General features: G+C 44.6%; 1 protein-coding gene across 8 annotated transcripts in view; it reads right to left on the minus strand.

Moving 5' to 3' along the window:
• The window catches only part of Cluap1 (clusterin associated protein 1), a 65,095-nt gene that overhangs the window by 4,188 nt on the left and 42,503 nt on the right, over positions 1-18,404 (minus strand). For 7 of the 8 annotated variants that reach the window (NM_001399475.1, NM_001399473.1, XM_063269485.1 and 4 more), the window contains 6 exons: positions 18,070-18,165; positions 16,292-16,375; positions 12,286-12,419; positions 10,594-10,735; positions 5,679-5,751; positions 2,456-2,563 (listed from right to left, as the gene is read on the minus strand). In NM_001399475.1, coding sequence (NP_001386404.1) covers positions 2,456-2,563; positions 5,679-5,751; positions 10,594-10,735; positions 12,286-12,419; positions 16,292-16,375; positions 18,070-18,165 — 637 coding nt within the window. The remainder of the gene's footprint in view (positions 1-2,455; positions 2,564-5,678; positions 5,752-10,593; positions 10,736-12,285; positions 12,420-16,291; positions 16,376-18,069; positions 18,166-18,404) is intronic. The other variant, NM_001399474.1, reaches the window with a different exon arrangement.

Raw genomic sequence — 18,404 nt, forward strand, 5'->3', positions numbered from 1 at the left:
AAGCTGGGGCATAGATTAGTGGTGGAGAATTTATCTATATGTTTAAGGCCATGGTTTTAATTTCCAGCACCACAAAACAACCATGAAAAGAATCCTGAGTATTTGAAAACCATAGCCTGTTTCCCTGGCAATGGCAGAGAGACCCCTTGGTGCCCTCATACCAGTCGGGGGCAGAGCACACAACATTCCTTACTTCATCCTGGCTTAATGCCTGGCTTGGTGGCCAGATCTGTCATCATATGCCTAGGACCCATAAAAATCCAATCCAATCCAGGCAGCACAGCATGGGAGGAGGAAGGCAGACTTGTGGACAGCCATGTCACCTACAGACCTGCCCTCCAGTGCATGACAGACACCTGCCTGCCACCATGCCACACAGCACAGATGGAGGATGTCACCCAGGGGCCCGCCGGCCACGTGGACAGCCTGCAGTGGGAGCCACCACAATGTTCGAGTATGTGGTGGTCAGATGGGAGAGAGACGTGGAGCAGCTTGAGCGTTATGAAGAGACATGGAAGTGGAGACTCCAGGGTGGAGGGTGGGGCCTGTTGTGAGCGGGCAGACTCACCACCAGGGGCCATGCTGAGGTCCTAGCCGGAGCTGCCACTGAGGGCCATGTCGAGTCCATGGCTACACTGAGGCAGGGGTCCATGTTGGGTGTCTGTGGCTCATATTACCACTAGAGAACATGGCAGCTGCTGGAGACGTCCAGGGCTGAGCATGACTGGCCTACCTCTCACTGGATGTGGTGCTCTGGAGAGCTGTTACCACCTCTCAGAGGCAGCACTTGGGAGAGCTGGGTTGCCCTTGCCCCCCAGGCAGCACAGTAGATAGAGTTGGACCTGGCAGCAGGTGTGTGGATTCGCCTGCCCCAAGGGCATGAGTATGGGAGAGCTGATCCTGCCACCAGCCCTCTGCCCCTTCCCCCTCTTGCCACTTAAGGCAGTGAGGGGTGCCAGCCCTGGGGTTATGAGAGAGGGTGAACTGGCTCTGCTCCTTGCTGGTTACAGCATTCTCAAGAATGGGTCCTGCATCTTGCCTGGGCAGCGCAGTGGAGCTGGCTCTGAAGGTGTGGGAGCGGGTGAGCCAGAGCTGGCCCCTAGGGCATGAGAGCAGGGGGCTGACCCTGTCTCTTGTTGACGGCCGCCGTTGAGTATGGGCTCGCCCTGGTGTGGGGATGAGGGGGAGCAGGGGGCTGACCAGCTCAGCTGCCACCCAGGCCAGACCCAGGGCTGAGCTGGCCCAGCTCGAAATCTGTATGAACTGAATGGTCAGACGCATGAAAGAACTGGTCCTGCAAATCCCAAGCTTCAGGATCTCCGTAACCCAGGGTAACAACAGGATAACCAGGAGGAGAGGTGTGTGGACAGAGGGATAGACTGTGGGACACACTGACACTACAGCTTCCATGACGAGGTGTTTCCTATGCTTTGTTTTTTTCTTTGTGTGTGTGTTTTATTTGGGGGGAGGTTGCAAGGGTGAAGGGTGAAGGGCGGATATGAGGGGACAGGGAGATGAGTGGGATTGGGGTGCACAATGTGAAACTCATGAAGAATCAATGAAAAGTTAAAAAGAAAAACACATCTTCTCAGTATTTGGAGAGGAAATGTCCCTGAACTCCATTGTTAGTTCACACGCAGAGAACTTCATTGCTCTCTGCAGATGAAGAAGATATTTCTTTTATGAACCAGTGCCACCTGCACTTGGATCTAGGTTGAAGCCAGGCTACTTCTGGCTAGGCCCCGCAGTGCAGGAGGAGCGCTGCTCAGGGCAGGCCCAGAACTGTTTGCAGAGGCCCTTTTCTTGCTTAGACAAGTGCAAAATCGTATGGCATTTGAAGGCCCTAGCTGTAGACTCTGGAATTGGGCTACACGATTTTACTCTGCAAGTACTTACACACGATTTGAAGGGCTAACATTGAGTAAGTTACACAGCTTTTTCTAGTGTTGGTTCCCATCCATCAAATGAGTTTTGTAAGAGGTACTTTCTGTGGTAATTCCTTGGTCACAAGGGATGTAACTGTACTGACAAAAATGAATAAAGCCCAGAGCTCAGCTACAGAGGCCATTTCTGAGTTATCTGTGGGAAATATGAAACCACGAATGTGAGCCAGCTATTCCCAGGGACACAGATAAGAATATTACATGTGTGGGGCAAGGTGGTGTATCCTGTCATCTCCATGCCTAGGAAGAAGCAGGGGGATCAGGTTCAAAGTTCAAGGTCATCCTGAGGTACACAGTGAATTCAATACCAGCTTAGCTACATGAGTGCAAGCAAAAGGACTACTAGAGGCAATGATTTCCCATGAGCAGTTTGAGAGACAGAGCCTGAAGAACAGACTGAGGCAGGGACCCCTCACTGTGCACTGTGCCTTGTAATACTAAGCCGCTCTCATCCATGCCCTTGGAGTTCTGAGAGACAGGCGCAAGGAGCTGGGTGACGCAAGTTACACTACCTTGCATGAGCACCTCCATGGCTGTCCGAGGCTTAGACAGCCGTCTGTCCTCCAGCTCGCTGTCCGATTCATCGTCCTCTTGGATGTCTATGTCCGAGTCGTCATTGCCTGGCAGGATACCACAAGGCAGAGTGAAAGAGGAAGCCTTCCATCAATAGTCAGCATCTGCCTACTATGGCTTCAGTGCAAAAGCATCTGCCTTTCTTAACCCTCTTTTCATCCATTAGATTTTATGAGACTCCCTGGATTTGTTCAGGTACTTAGCAAAGTGTTAATGCAGACCATAATATGCTGTATTTGCTTTGAGCAATTTTTCAAAGTAAAAGAACATGGGCCAGGTGTCTTAGAAGCATTATGACCACTTGAAATTTTTACGAAATTGAGTTAACTTGGTTAATGGGGGAGAACCCCACTCTGTTCTTTGTCAGGCTGTGTTACTAACTCAAGCCTTGACCCTAACAAAGACAGAAGTGGATGAGAAAGAACAAAGCAGGGTGGGGGCGAGGAGGGAGCCAGGCTTGGACTGCAAAGAAAGTGCTGAAGTGACATTCTTACTGGGGAAAATTCTGGAATGAAGGCATACACTGGTGGGGTTGTGGCTCAGCGGTAAAGCATGTGCTTTCTTTCTTTTTCCTTTCTTTTCTTTTTTCTTTTTTTGCAAAGCTCTGGGTCCAATCTCTAATACCACATACACAGACAATAAATACTTTTCTTTTAGAAAATTTGTTTTTTTAAAAAATAAATTTTATTTATTGTGGGAGGCATTCAGGCATACACTTTATAAAAGGCTATTTTCAGTGTTATCATTTAATATTAAGTGTGCGCGTGCGTGTGTGTGTGTGTGTGCGTGTGTGTGTGTGTGTGTGTGTGTGTGTACATGCACATGCACTCAGTCTCCCAGAGTTAGAATGAAGGCAGCTGTGGGCTACCTGATATGGGTGCTGGGAACTGAACTAGGAAATTCTAGAAGAGCAGCAGTGTTCTTAATCACGGAGTCATCATCTCCAGCCCCCAGATCACTCTATATACATTTCTTGAATAGTTGTTGTCTTTGTGTCTGAAGCTAAGCATTTCTTAGAACCATCAGAGACTATAACGGGAAGGAAAAGCTTTCTGCCTAGTGCCTTACTGCACCCAGGGAGTGATGGTTTGGGAAGGAGGGTCTTGGAAGGGTTTGTAGCTGCTGGTCTGACACTGACTTAGGAGTCAGCTTAGAAATCCAGCACTTGTTGGTCTTCCAAAAGGCTGTGCCTGGTGCCTGCATGTGAAGGTGATGTCAAGGTGTAACTGGGTATTAAGGGACAGTCACTTGCTTTCTTTAGCCAAAGGAAGCAGAGCTGTGTTCTTCAGCTCAGGATGCAAGCCTTAGTGACACAGCAGTGTCACTAAGAACATCCTTCAGGACTACCAACACAATTTGAAAACTACATCTTCTAAAAGTCTTTCTACAGAAAATGAATCCATATTAACATAATTTAAAATCACTACTCAGTTTAGTTTCTCTCCAACCTCATCCATGAAAATTATGATATTAAATGCTTATTCCAGGAAATATAGAGGTCACTGCCCCACCTAGTCTCTGTCTTGACTGACCCAGCACTAAATCCACAGGAGCCTGCTTCGCTGCAGACACCATTCAGGTTTTCTAATCCTGCTCTTAGAGGACTCCTAGCAGCTCTCTCTAGAGCTCTCTGAGAACAGGTACAACAGGAAACAGACACAAAGGGAACAGGTAGGTGGGAGAAAAGCTGGTGCCCAGGTGTACTGTTTTCCCAGGAGAATAAAGACATTTCATCATGAGAACAGCTGAGCAACAGAAGTGTGGTGGAGCAGGAGGACCACACACTACCACAGTTCCTTGTGTGCAACTGCTGCCTTGGTGTCATCCTGGTGCGCGATGACGGCTCATCATGGAGAGCACTCCCTCCAGTCTAGGCCTGTGTTCAGTCTTTTTCTACAGGTGGAGGTGTTGAGCACTCGGATGAATGTGGGAACTGCGAGTGGGCGAGTGCCTTCACTAACACTGCGTGCAACAGCACGCTTTTCAGGCCGCCCTAAAATGTGGGGCCTTCCAGACTAGTGGGGATAATTTTCTTTCATAATTATTTATTACCTAGAGTTCAAGCTAACTGTGGCATTTAAACAAACACAAATGCCATAAGTATCATAAGAAATGAATGTTAGCTAGATGCTGTGTAATTGGAAGCAAACTTTATTATTATTATTATTATTATTATTATTATTATTAAAATAGATTCTTCTCTCATATACTACATCCCAACCAGTTTCGGTTCCCTCCACTTCTGTTAGCTGCCACCATCTCTCTCCTCTCCCCCAGATCCATTCCCACTTTGTTTCCTCTTTGGAAAGGAGCAGGCCTCCAAGAAAGGACAGCCACGTAGGACAAACAAGATACAATAGAACAAAGCAAAAGCCCTTATACTGGGGCTGGACAAGGCAAGTTACTAGGAGGAAGAGTCTTAGACAGACCCACTTCCATGGTTAGGAGTCCACAGAAACACCAAGCTAAGAGCCATAACTTTGAGGTAGAAGACCTGGTGCAGGCCCATGGAGGCCCCATGCTTGCCATTTCAGTCTCTATGAGAAGCAAGCTTTTTGAGTGAACTCAAATGACACTTAGTATAAAAGCTGTGAGAAAACTGCTTTCTGAAAATATTCTAGTACTTCTAGTCAACAATGACAGATTTATTAATAAGAGGGCAGATATCTATTGTTACTACCACAATTAAAAAATAAATATTAAGGGGTTGGGGATTTAGCTCAGTGGTAGAGCGCTTGCCTAGGAAGCGCAAGGCCCTGGGTTCGGTCCCCAGCCCCGAAAAAAAGAAAAAAAAAACAATAAAAACCTAAATATTAATAAATATTTTTAAAACTGTAAGTAACTCTACTAGAGAAATGTAAATAACTCATTGCATAGCTGTCATGCAAAGCTGTTGGCCTGAGTTTGACCTCAGAACTCATGAAAACGTGGAAGGAAGGAGCCAGGACCAACCAGAAAGTTGTCTTCAGGCACACTCACACCAGCACCTACACATGTCTACCAAACGCACACACGAGCACGTGCACATACATACACATCTGCACACACACAGACACACGCATGGACATACACATGCACGCATACACAGTCTCCCTCTGAATGAAAACCCTGAACACACAGTGGCTCTCACAGCTGCACACCCCAGTCAGGACAGAGCCTTACTTCCACTCTTGAGCAGTCTCTTCTCCTCTTCCTTCAGCTTATTCTGCATCAGACGCAGAGTATTCTCAGCTTCCTGGAGGAGGAAAAACCAGATTCAGAATGATGACCTTTAGTGGATGATCTGATTCTTCCCCACTGTGTGAATACGGAAGTGTGTGACATTGACAGCAAAAACCACAACACAACAAAACAAACAAAAACCCTAGGGAGTTGTTTAAAGGGCAGAATCGCTCAGTGGTTTGGGTCACCAGCTGCTCTTCCAGAGGACCCTGGTTCAATTCCTAGCACCCACACGGTGGCTCGCAACCATCTAAACAGCAATTCAAGACATCTGATGCCCAGTTTTGGCTACTGAGGGCACTGCATGCACACAGCACACATACATTCAAGCAAAATACAAGTATACAAAATAGACGTACATAAGTCTTTTTAAAAAAATTCAATGGGGCTGGGGATTTAGCTCAGTGGTAGAGCGCTTACCTAGGAAGCGCAAGGCCCTGGGTTCGGTCCCCGGCTCCGAAAAAAAAAAAAAAAATTCAAGAGAGGAGGAGGAGAGGCCGAGAAGCCGTGGCAGGACAATGGAGGCTGACGTAAAGATTTCGCTCTGTGTATTTACAGGTTATCAATGTTCTTAAGGGATGGATGGTACTGGGCTTTGTATGTTTAGGTGGGCAATTATATCTTATCAATTGAATCTAAGGTTATTGTGTTGTGTGTTCTCTTATGTGATGATTTGAGTGTAGCCAAGTGTGTGGCGGCAGGAGACACTGGGCTGCCGAGGAGTTGGAATGTGTTTCTGCCAAGATGTCTAGCAGACTTAGGTAAAAGACAACTATACCTTTTTTTATTTTTTATATTTTACAACAACAGATGGCAAACCAATGATGGGCAAGAATCCAGTAGTAATCCTAAAACTTGAGAGAAAGTTTTTATTTTCTAAGAGGAGGCTATTGCCATGTTAAGTCATGTGATCTCTCAAGGGCAGGGAATTTAACAAAGAAACAGGGAAGTAGCCTGGGCTGGCAGGCTGTAGGTCCCAGGCTGTGTGATAAGAAATGGCAGCTCAGAGAGTTAGAGATTAAAAGCTGCTTTTTAAAGAAAATCTTTTAGAAAGTCTTTCAGGATACTCACATTCTTTTTAACGTGGGCTCCATGGGAATTTTGGGTTGAAATCCTAGTTAGACAAGCTACTTCTTAATTACAGGTATTATTAAAAGGTGATTAAGTTTGTTTTTAGAAAGAAGAGAGTAAAGGGATTACCCGAATCACGTGGAGATTTTCATCTATGGTTCGGAACTTAGATAGGGAAAAATTGGTCACTAACTCCAAGTAGAGAGTTGTGATAAATGTCTGTAACACCAGGGAGAGTGAATGCAGACATATAGAAGTTATTAAGGTTGAAAGACCCCAGCTTAGCAGCAGTAACGCCATTTTGCAAGGCTGTACTTAAGATGACTGGTTCAGGGAAAGGTTAGAACACTGAGTACACAGCGGCTGCCAAGCAAGATATGTTTGGTTGAAGGCCTGGCAACAGGACGACTGCAGTTGAGCACCTGACAATGAGAAAAGCCCCGGGAGAGGTCCCACACCCTGGTGGGGGGCCGAGTCAGCCGTTATGTTCCAAAAAGGTAGCTAAGAAACTTGCCCCCGGGCTGAACCCTTGGGGGGCCGAGTCAGCCGTTATGTTCCAGAAAGGTAGCTAGGAAACTTGCCCCCAGGCTGAACCCTTGGGGGGGCCAAGTCAGTCGTTATGTTTCAGGAAGGTAGCTAGGAAACTTGCCCCCGGGCTAAACCCTTGCCATATTAGAATCCACCAATTATATCCCTGTAACCATGCATCTGCTTCTGTATGCTTGCTTCTGCTCCCCAAAATCCTATAAAAGCCCATCCTTGGTTCCGTGGGGCGCGCCAGTCCCCCGAGTGACTGAAGCGCCCGCAGGTGCCTGTGCCTGTGTATCCCAACAATAAACCAAATCCTCTTGCTGATTGCATCCTGTGGTGTCTCGGTCTGGTCTTTGGAGTTGGAGGGTCTCCATCCCGAGGGAAAGTTCTCCCTGAGAGCTTTTCAAGGTTAAATAAAAATCTGTGGCTCTGGGTAGAGAGCTTAACAGATGGATATATTTTGGGCTAAAGTCCTGGTTTGATATGTTGCTTATTGATATTGGAATTGATAGAAGGTATTTGGTTTGTTTTATGAATTACCCCGCTAAAGGCCATATGGCTCGTTGCTGCTGGCTAGTGAGGGTTTGTGGTTACTTTTTATATCTACCACAACAGGAAACTCAGATTCTCTTAACATGGGCTACATAGGAATTTTGAGTTAATTTCCTGATATCACAGAGTACAAAAGCCTATCAGGCTCATTGTTTAGCTTACTTTCTTTTTTAAAAAAAATTGTTTAATCTTCATAATGAGTGTGACTTTGAGTTTTATGGTTATATTATTACTCTGGGAGAGAGTGCAAGATACAAGCTTTTCTGGTTACAGACTAAGGAACACAGTATTTTGGGAGAAAGATTTTGTCTTTGTGTTTTTAAAAAGTGTGATTAGGCTCTGGAAACCTCACAGAGTCATACTGATCAGATTTGATAGAGGTAGACCGTCTGAAAAATTTATTCAGGAGAATCAAACAAAAAGATATCTCAATTCTAAACTTTTGTCTTGAGAGTTGTATTTTACAGAGTGTGCCTACTTGGAATCCTGGTCTCAAGGACTTTCAGCTGGGTCCAGTCAGGACACATCGGCTACAGCATTTGCTTCATTCTTACCCCCTACCCCCAAGGATATCTCAACGCCCATGTACAGCTTGAAGAAGTTATAGAGGAGTTGTCGCCCCAATTCCCTGAACTTTGGGGGGCTGGAAATGGTTATTCTAAAGTTGTTTTTATGAGGAATTTAAAATTGGTTGTAATTTAACAGGAGGAATTAGCTAGATTGAGTTATACAGTCATAATCGCATTTGTTAACTAAGCTAAAATCATATCTTTGCTTAGATATAGAATTTATTTGTTAAAAGTTTAAAAGTACAAGGTTTAGAGCCAGTTCTTCTATTGATGTCATTACAAACTTCTGAGTTGATTACACATGTGAGTTAAGGGCCAAATAGCAAACATATTGCTGACTTTGTGAGAGTACTTTCAAGATATTATTAAGATATAAAGACAACAGTACAGATTGTCTTATATAGGTAGATAGTTTTCAAAAATGTCAGAAATCCACAAAATTTGAGATTTAAAGTTATTTATCTTTTGTTGAGACATATCTGCTCCTAACAGTTCCCCTTTGGTGGATTTAACGAAGAATTTGAACATCTCTACCTCCAGATGAGACAATACTTTGTGGCTAGGCAGCCACTGGACAAAACTGCCTGTTTCATCTGCAGATTAATACTGTCCAGAAAAGGACAAATTATGCAGTATAGTTGATTGATAAACTCTGGCAAGACAGGGTTATCAGTCCTTCAAAATCTGCATTTCTAGAGTCTGTCAGTTGATTTTGGGCCAGAAGGCTGAAGACTTACACTCACATGTTGCTAACAGAGGACTGTGCTAGTGGAGATTTGTCTCTACAACCTCTCAGTTCCGGAAGCCGTGTTAGGCTTCCTATGTGTATAGATATTTGGTCATTCCCAGATTTCTGACAGGGTTGAAGACTGATTATAGTCTCATAGCCTATCAGGCTGTTTAACTCTGAATATTCATATTTTATTAGATAGTTATCAGATAGTATAGCTAGCCAAGATATAATATAGATTTTAAGCCTTTCTTAAGCTGGAACGGATAACTAAATGTTCTGTTTAACTGATATAGTGATGGATTGGGTGTTAGATATATTTTATGCTCTTAATTACAAAATGATAATAGTTGTGCTCAGCTTATATTTGAGAGAAAAGTTGTGTTTTTTTTTTTTAATTAGACAAAAGGGGTGAAATGTGAGATGATGTCACAGGTGAGGCAGGCATAAGATAGAAGGAGGCCTGTCATTGGATGAGAAGGAAGGATGGGCGGGAGAAGAGTTTGAAGGAGGAGACTGGAACGAAGAGAGAGGAAGGGAGGAGGAGGGAGGCCGAGAAGCTGTGGCAGGACAATGGAGGCTGATGTAAAGATTCCGCTCTGTGTATTTACAGGTTATCAATGTTCTTAAGGGATGGATGGTACTGGGCTTTGTATGTTTAGATGGGCAATTATATCTTATCAATTGAATCTAAAAAAAAAAAAAATCAAAAGAGTTTGTTTGAGCAACCTATGAGGTCCCTAAACCTGTGCTCTTCCTCTGCTGTCTACCAAGCAGCCTGTGGGAGTGACCCTGACATTTGATGCTCTGGCTCCGTGCCTTCCTCCCATTTCCACCACTCTAAAGGAAATGAGGGACACAAGAGAAGCCACCGTGTGTGCTGCGAGGACAGTGGACACAGGAAATGTGTCTGGTGCAGAAAGCCACAGCTCTCCTGCTCACAACCAAAAAAAGCAAAAGTATGTCCATGTTTCTGCCATATGGCTTCACCACTCATACTGGAGATGCTTACAGAGAAGCCAGGATGGTAAGATAATGAGGAAATCCTGGTCACACTTCCTGGTGTAGGACAGGAGGAGGTAGTATGTCAGGTGTGTTGGCAAACGGAGCCCTGACTAAGCTGGGTATGGCAGTATATATCTTATAGTCCCTGCACGTGGAGGCTGAAGCTAGAGGCTGGTCTGGGTGACACAGACACTGGCCCTCTCATCCCCTAAAATACACAGGAAACAGCCCTGATTACTGCCCAGACCACACTGAGGATCTGGGGAGGTGCCTCAGACATCGAGTGCTTGCTGCTCAAGGTGAGCCCCGCAGCTCAGGTCCCCGCAGCCCATGCACATGCTGAGCACACAGCGGCTCTCCTGTCACCTTGGCACGGGTGAGCAGCCCAAGCACTTACTTCAAACCGTTCCTGCTCCATCCTGTGATGGTCCTCAAGCTGCTGCTCCAGGTAAGCCAGGTTCCGGAACTTCTCCAGGTAGACGTCATACTGCTTTTGCAGCTCTTCCTCAACCTTCTCATACTCATCCATAAAGGCTGGCCTAAGATGAGCAAAGGAAAGAAGAGTGAAAGCAGTCACTCCACAGTAGTTTGAAATTTGTATTTAAGACTCCCAACTTGCATCATGTACCTGAAAACTGCTTAAAAACAATTCATATTTACCCCTCTCTACCCATCAAATGAACAGGTTTTTTTTTTTTTAAATATATAAGTCTTTTATTGTCGCCAAAGAGCCCAGATCCCACTTGTGATCAGGATCTTGTTTCTGGAGCTGGGAAACTGAGGTCTCACTCATCAGCCTGCTGCACAGTTCCCTTCCCAGACACACGGATGCCATCCCAAAACTTCCTGATACTGTTTCTAACTGTTGTGGCTTGCTGAATCAGAGCCAATCCTTTTCTTCAAGGATTAGTTCATCCTTCTGGGCTTGAGAGACAGAACAGGCAATACCTGTCCTCATCTGAATCCTGTGAATGTATTTCTCATCCAAGGAATTTCAGATTTCAACCACAGACCCGCTCTCCTGAATAACGACATTCATGGGAAGGGAGCATCCACAGACCTCATCTTGTAATGGACACCCAGCATTACACCCTTGATCATGTTCTGAACATGACTGCACATGGTTCTGACAGTGGCCAGTTCCTTCCTGTTACCCCACCATTTGTCAACCCAGAGCTTCTTCTTTCCAAGGAGACTCAGCTCTACATTGACGTGATTGAAGTCCCTCCGCAGAGTTCCCCTGGGACCTTTCACAATGGCTGTGCGCCCCTTCAGGGTGACATCAACAGTCTGACTGCTGAGAATGGTCTTCATTCTCGCAGTAGATGGGGCAAAAAGTGAACATAATTATCTTTTTTTAAAAAAAATATCTTTAACCAATATAAAAAGCTAGAAAAAAAACCCCCTGAAAACAGGAGAATAAAGTAAAAAATTATGTATACATTACCAACTACATGCATTGGATGTAACCTGCATCTTCCCAGGTTTTTAGTAGGGTCTAATGTAGCCTAGACTGTCCTTGGTGAATTCCTGATCAGCCTCCTGAGTGCTGGGTTTCATATGTGTGCCATCATGCTAAGTCCCTAGATATAGGTACAGATAGGAATGAGTGTGTATGTGTATTTTTTTGAGACAGAGTTTTACTATGTAGCCCTGACTTAGTCTGGAACTCACTATGTAGGCCAAGCTGGCCTTGAACTCACAAAGATCTGTCTACCTCTGTCTTCCGAGTACTGGTATTAAAAGTGTATATCATTACATCCAACCAGGAATGTATATTTTTAATAAAAATTAAATTGTACTTGGGAGGGTGGGTCCTGCACAGTAGAGCTGGCCCTGGTGACGCCGGTTCAGGTGAGCCGTCCCAAGGGCAGGAGAGCTGGCTCTGCCCCTTGCCAGCTGTGGCACTGGGTGAACCAGGCAAGGCAGTGCTGGAGAACTTGCCCTTATGGTGTGTGTCCAGCCACGTTGAAGACATTAAAAGCAGTATGGAGTGAGAGCGCGCAGCGGTCTGCTTTAGGACAGGCAGCAAAGAAACTGTGGCATGTGGACTCTGCTTTTTGATGTCTTAACTTTCTAGTCACTCTACCTGACACTCTGCAGGGTCTGCAATCGCTTCCGATTTCTTTCCAGCTCCAATTTTCTCTTTTCAATTTTGGCTTCTAAATTGGCTTCGTCAGACGCCACATTGTTGAGCAGGTCTTTAGTCTTCTGAACCTGTGCCTACAGTGAGCAGGGAACAGTGAGCTGAGGTGCCAGGGACGGCTGTCGCCTGCCTCTGAGCACAGAGCTGCTTAACACTTTGTGTAAAGCAGCATCACACAAACCACGCACGAGGGCAACCAACAAACCCTCCCCCACTGTAACTTATTAACCAAGTATTTTCAGTGACAGGAGTGGAAGGAGGGCATGAGGACAGGAACGAGTACCATTCTTGTCATGAAAAGTGCGTGTTTCTGTCCATGGAAGCAGGCAAAAGTGGAGAGAACAATGTCTCGGACAGACAGAGGTCATAGGGTCTGTGTCCAGCCCGCTGGGTTAGGACTGGGCCCTGGTCCATCACTTTGAGCTATTAACCTTCACTTGGGCCATTCCCTGGTTACAAAATACCAACCCAGGGAGTGGGGACACACACACACACACACACACACAGATACGTAGTTACACATAGTCACAGATACAAACATAGACACATATACACACACACATGAATACAGATACACGTACACACATATACACACACACACGAATACAGATACACGTACACACATAAGACAGATACACATACACATGCACAAGACAGACAGACACACACATGTACATACTTATGGCACACACACAGATGCATACACAGTTACACACACATATACATATACACACACACACATATACAGATACACATACACACATAAGACAGATACACATACACACATAAGACAGATACACATACACATACACATGCACCAGACAGACAGACACACACACACACACACACACACACATACACACATAAGACAGATACACATACACATGTACCAGACAGACAGACAGACACACACACACATACACACACACACAAAACAGGCCTAGGTACAATGGGACAGAAGCTCTGGGCTGTTGGCACTACAGGGAGTCAAAGACCCCTGGCTACATCCACAGACATTCCTCTCTTTCTAAGAGCATATTTGCTTGAAGTGGGCACAGTAAGAGCAAATGTGCTAGCTTCATATTCATGCTATGAGAAGCTGGCTGTTGGGAGCCTCGTGGTTCAGAGCACCGAATAAGCTACACCAGAACCGGGAGCACAACCCGGGTGTGTATGAACCTCTTCCCTATGTTGTGACTGTCTAACCCTGCATGAAGTTCTTTTTTTTTTTTTTTTCCTTTTCTTTTCTTTTCTTTTTTTCGGAGCTGGGGACCGAACCCAGGGCCTTGCGCTTCCTAGGCAAGCGCTCTACCACTGAGCTAAATCCCCAACCCCCCTGCATGAAGTTCTTAACAGCAAGGTAGGATTCCCCTCTGGTGCTCTGCATGTATGTTAATACACCTTAAGGGCTTTTCTGGTTGTTTAGCTGCAGGTCTCTGCAAAGACATGGGATCCACAAAGAAATGACTTTGCAAGAGTAGATACTTGACAAGATTCTCAGAGACAGGGCATCTTTTAAAACTACAATTATTGTCAGTGAATTTATGGCCATGAGTGAGTGAGTGTGTGTGTGTGTGTGTGTGTGTGTGTGTGTGTGTGTGTGTGTGTGTAAGCAAAACCAATCATTTCTGTGGGATTTTTGTGTGCGCCAAGGGATCAATCTCAAAGCTTTACAGATGCTAGATAAATAACTGTATAGTGAGCTGTAGCTCCAGTACAGTACACTACTTTTCTGATTCTTCCTTTAGAAAGCACTAAGGAGCCAGGCATGATGGTGCTTGCATTTACTCTTAGCACTCAGAAGGCAAGGGCACGCAGATCTCAAGTTTGAGACTAAAGTGTTCTACAGAGTGAATTCCAGGCCGGCTACAGCTACATTGTACGCTCTATCTTAAAAAAGAAAACAACAAATAAACAACAAAAACACCCAAGTGGCAAGAGCAAACATGAAAATCTTAAAAATATATATTCATACATTCATTTATTGCAAATGCATTAAAAATTCTAATACAAGTGTAAATGCATTCCAACAGGAAGGTGGTGGGTCCTAACTCAACAACTCTTTTTTTTTTAGATTAAAAAAAAAAGATATGGGGCTGGAGAGATGGCTCAGAGGTTAAGAGCACCGACTGCTCTTCCAGAGGTCCTGAGTTCAATCCCAGCAACCACATGGTGGCTCACAACCATCTGTAATGGGATCTGATGCCCTCTTCTGGTGTGTCTGAAGACAGCTACAGTATACTTATATACATAAAATAAATAAATAAATCTTTTAAAAAAAAGATATACATTGTATATGTATAAGTCTATTTGCATGTGTTCGGTGCTCACAGAGGCCAGAATAGAGTATTGGCTCCTCTGGAATCGGAGTTTCAGAAGGTTGTGAGCTGGCTAATGGGTGCTGAGAACTGAACTTAGGTCTCTGGAAGAGAAGTGCTCCTAACTATGAAGCCATCTCAATAAATAACCCTTGCTGATAATGAATATTTTCTGATTAAGTCACATTAGAGCTTAGGGAATTTATCTGACCTGAACCTACAACCAGTCAGGAGCACAGCACATGGTCACTGTCATGTACTCTCAGGGTCATTGCTGTCTCCCTGTCTATCCTGGGGACATTTCTGTAGCCAGCAGGAGCAGCAGGCAGTGCTGTGTGGTTCTGGGTCTTCTTCAGTCTGGAATACTTGCCAGATCTCCTTGCATTGCATGACCTCACATTTTGGTGTCAGTCAGCTAATTGATAGAATGCTACTAGTTTGTCTGATTCAGATTATACATCTCTGTCAAGAATACCACAGAAAGACTTCATCCTGTAAGCTTTCGTAATGTCAAATTATTTAATTATGACACCTTATATCTTCCCTTGATTGAGGGGTGATGCTAGAATTGCACTTGCTCTCTTTCTCTTTGTAATAAGTATTGTATTGGTAGTGTCCTTGACACATTTTTTTTCATTTGATAACTAATTGTTTCCTATCTCATTGACCCATACTATAAAACTGACTGCTGTAATTCATTTATTTTGAGGTTACGTTCCTCCTAACCAGCTCTGGCATGAGCCGTGTTTCCTGGGTGCTCTGGCTTGCACTGGTAAGGAATGGCATTGAAAAGCCAAGGCCCAGATGCTCGATATACTCAGAACTTAAGAAAGCATGATGGTAGCTCCGTATATGAAGACAAACATGAAGAAACGGTGCATCTACATGTGTGCATCTTAACAAACTTAACTGACAGTGGGCGAGTGGGAAAAGATGGTGACCATACTACCTGTTACAGGGAAGCTTAGAATTAAGGGTTGGGGTATAGCTCAGTGGTAAAGTACTTGTCTAGCATATACAAGGTCCTGAGTTTTTTTTTTTTTTTTTTTTTTTTCGGAGCTGGGGACTGAACCCAGGGCCTTAAGCGCTCTATCACTGAGCTAAATCCCCAACCCCAAGGTCCTGAGTTCTAAACCCTTCTTTGTACAGAGACAAAAAAGGAAGCCTGGACTTGTTTAAATGCCCAACAGTGAGTAATTGGCTAAACAAAATAGGACAATACTCACCAAATATCAAAATAAGAACGGCTTTAAAATTACTTTAAAACTGGTGCATTTGGGGGTGGGGTGTTGAGAGAGTATCTCTGTGCAGTCCTGGCTGTCCTGGAACTGGCTTTGCACACTAGGCTGTCCTCAGACTCAGAGATTCACCTGTCTCTGCCTCCTGAATCCTGGGATCAAAGGAGTACACCACTACTGCCTGGCAAAAACTGGTGACTGTTTAATAACTTGAGAAAGTGCTTTTACCTGTGACAGGAAAGTAATCTTCATAACGTAGGAATCCTAAATACCCTCTAAGTTCCTGCAGTTTCTCTTGTTTCTAGCCCCTCTTACTCTGTCTGGTGCACACAGAAAATCATATATTTGAGTCCCAGGTGTCAAGAACAACAAATAAAAGCAATGTAATCTTACCAAAATATCTTTGATTGCAATTCTCATCACCTTTTCAGTCTCGTTTATTTCTAGAGGTCGAGCAATGGCTTCCGTTCTCAGTTCCTAGGAGAAATAAAATCACGTATACATTTTGAGACAGAGAGTTTAGTTTTTGATTTCTATTAGTCGCCAATTTTTCCTTAAGAGCCTGGTGTTTCCTAACTTGAACCTTTAGCCATCTCCCATCCTCAGACTCCTGAGCTGCTGGGATTGTAGATGTTCCCTTCATGCCCAGTGATGTATGTGATATATATGTCATACTAATCCTCCAAGTTTAACTCAGTGGTGGAGACTATGGCTCAGCAAGTGTGATACCTGGACTTCAATCTCTGACACCATAAGAAATTAAAAAAAACAATGTTTACAACAGAGCATACTTCTGTGCAAAACATTTCCTATAAATGTCCTCCGATGCTACCTGGGCTCTCCTGAGACTCAAGGTATTCATTTTCAGCTCAAGGCCCCATGTGCCCCTGGCAGACCTTAAATTAATATCCATTACTTTACTCCTGAACTTCATGTGTGAACCACATGATCAGTCAGCACAGGACAGTCTGCTGTCTGTGCGTCCACAGCCCCTGGAACCAAGCCTTGTGTTTCTGCTTGTCCTTAGAATAGAACGAAAGTTAGATATTACAATGGAACAGTGCAATGGGAGAGCATTGGACGGTGACACACTTGAAAGACAGCAAGGAAATACAATCTGTTACAGTAATAACTGTTACACCAAAGTGCATGCTTTAAACTCCTTCCTTCCGTGTGTACACGTCAGGATTCAATAGTTCTCTTCTTTTTAACCTAGTGCTTTCCAAACTGCTGTTTTATCAAGACCCTGAAGTTGCCTGTGGCATTAAAGCAGCCTGGGTATGGAGGAAGTCCAGCGTTTAGCAAAGTTGGGAACCATGCTTAAACAGCCGCTTTAAATGGGATGGGTGGAGCACACTGTGTGACTGCACTGGACGGCAGGCTTCCTAACAACGTCTTCCTCCAACTACCTGAAAGTGCTACCTAGATCACTGGTCACAAACATTTATGTTATACTCATCTGGTAAAACTCTGAAACTCCCAATGCTTAGATCATACTCCATATCAGTGATATTAACATGACAGCTGGCTTAATAACGATGTCTAGGTAAGTCTGGGGGGCAGTGAGTTCTGGGAGCCATGAACTGGAGGTACACTATTGATAGCAATGCAGGGTAGAGGCAAGGGAGAGTTCACAGCCTCAGGCTGTACATCTGCCAATCCTGAACTATAAGTTAATGATATTAACCACCACAGGTGCAAAGCCCCACTCCTAACCAAGGGGCCATTTGCGACTGATAGCTGCTAGGGGAAGGGAAATCAGTTTCCTTCAATGGAATGACACCTAGTTATTAATAACCACATGGTAGGCAGGCAGGCTTACGCTCATGAGTGGTTGGCCAACACAGAATGAACTCCATGCTTTTTTCTTTTGATTGTCTTTTATTTCTTAGAGAGAAAAAAAACCATGGAGTTGGGTATGTAAGGGAGGGAAGATCTGGGAAAAGTTGGAGGAGAAAGAATATGATTAAAAGATATTGTATGAAAAGAACTTTTAATTAAAAATGAGTAAATCCAGTGGGTAGTGTCCACTAGGAGCAGAAAAGGATTCATGCTCTCCACCAGTTTCCCACACATTAGCCCACTCAATCAGGAACAGTTGAATATAAGCTGGAGGAAGTTCAGGGCAGGCAGTAAGAGCGGCTTTTCATTCCTAACTGAATACTACTTACCCTCAGCTCAACCTCTTTGCCCAGCAAGTCATACAGAGAAGCTCCTTTAGCAGTGATTTCAGAAGCAAGTTGTCTGGCTGCTTTCAAATCTGCAATCTGGACAGAAAATTGCACGAAGAGAACCCTCGTTCCTCAACAGGCACTCAGCTCCCGTTCTGCTAGCGCCCAGGCAGCCATGTGACCTGGAGCACACGCCTCAGCAGCCCTTCTTACTGCTGCAGGACAGAGCTCCTGGATGCCACCTGAGGACACTGACAACACTCAAATGCGACCAAATCCAGGACACCTCTGTCTCAGAAACCCAGCTGTAATGCCAAACTGAATTCACAACTAGA

The sequence above is a fragment of the Rattus norvegicus genome, chromosome 10 (assembly GCF_036323735.1).
Source record: "Rattus norvegicus strain BN/NHsdMcwi chromosome 10, GRCr8, whole genome shotgun sequence".
Classification (NCBI taxonomy): Eukaryota; Metazoa; Chordata; class Mammalia; order Rodentia; family Muridae; genus Rattus; species Rattus norvegicus.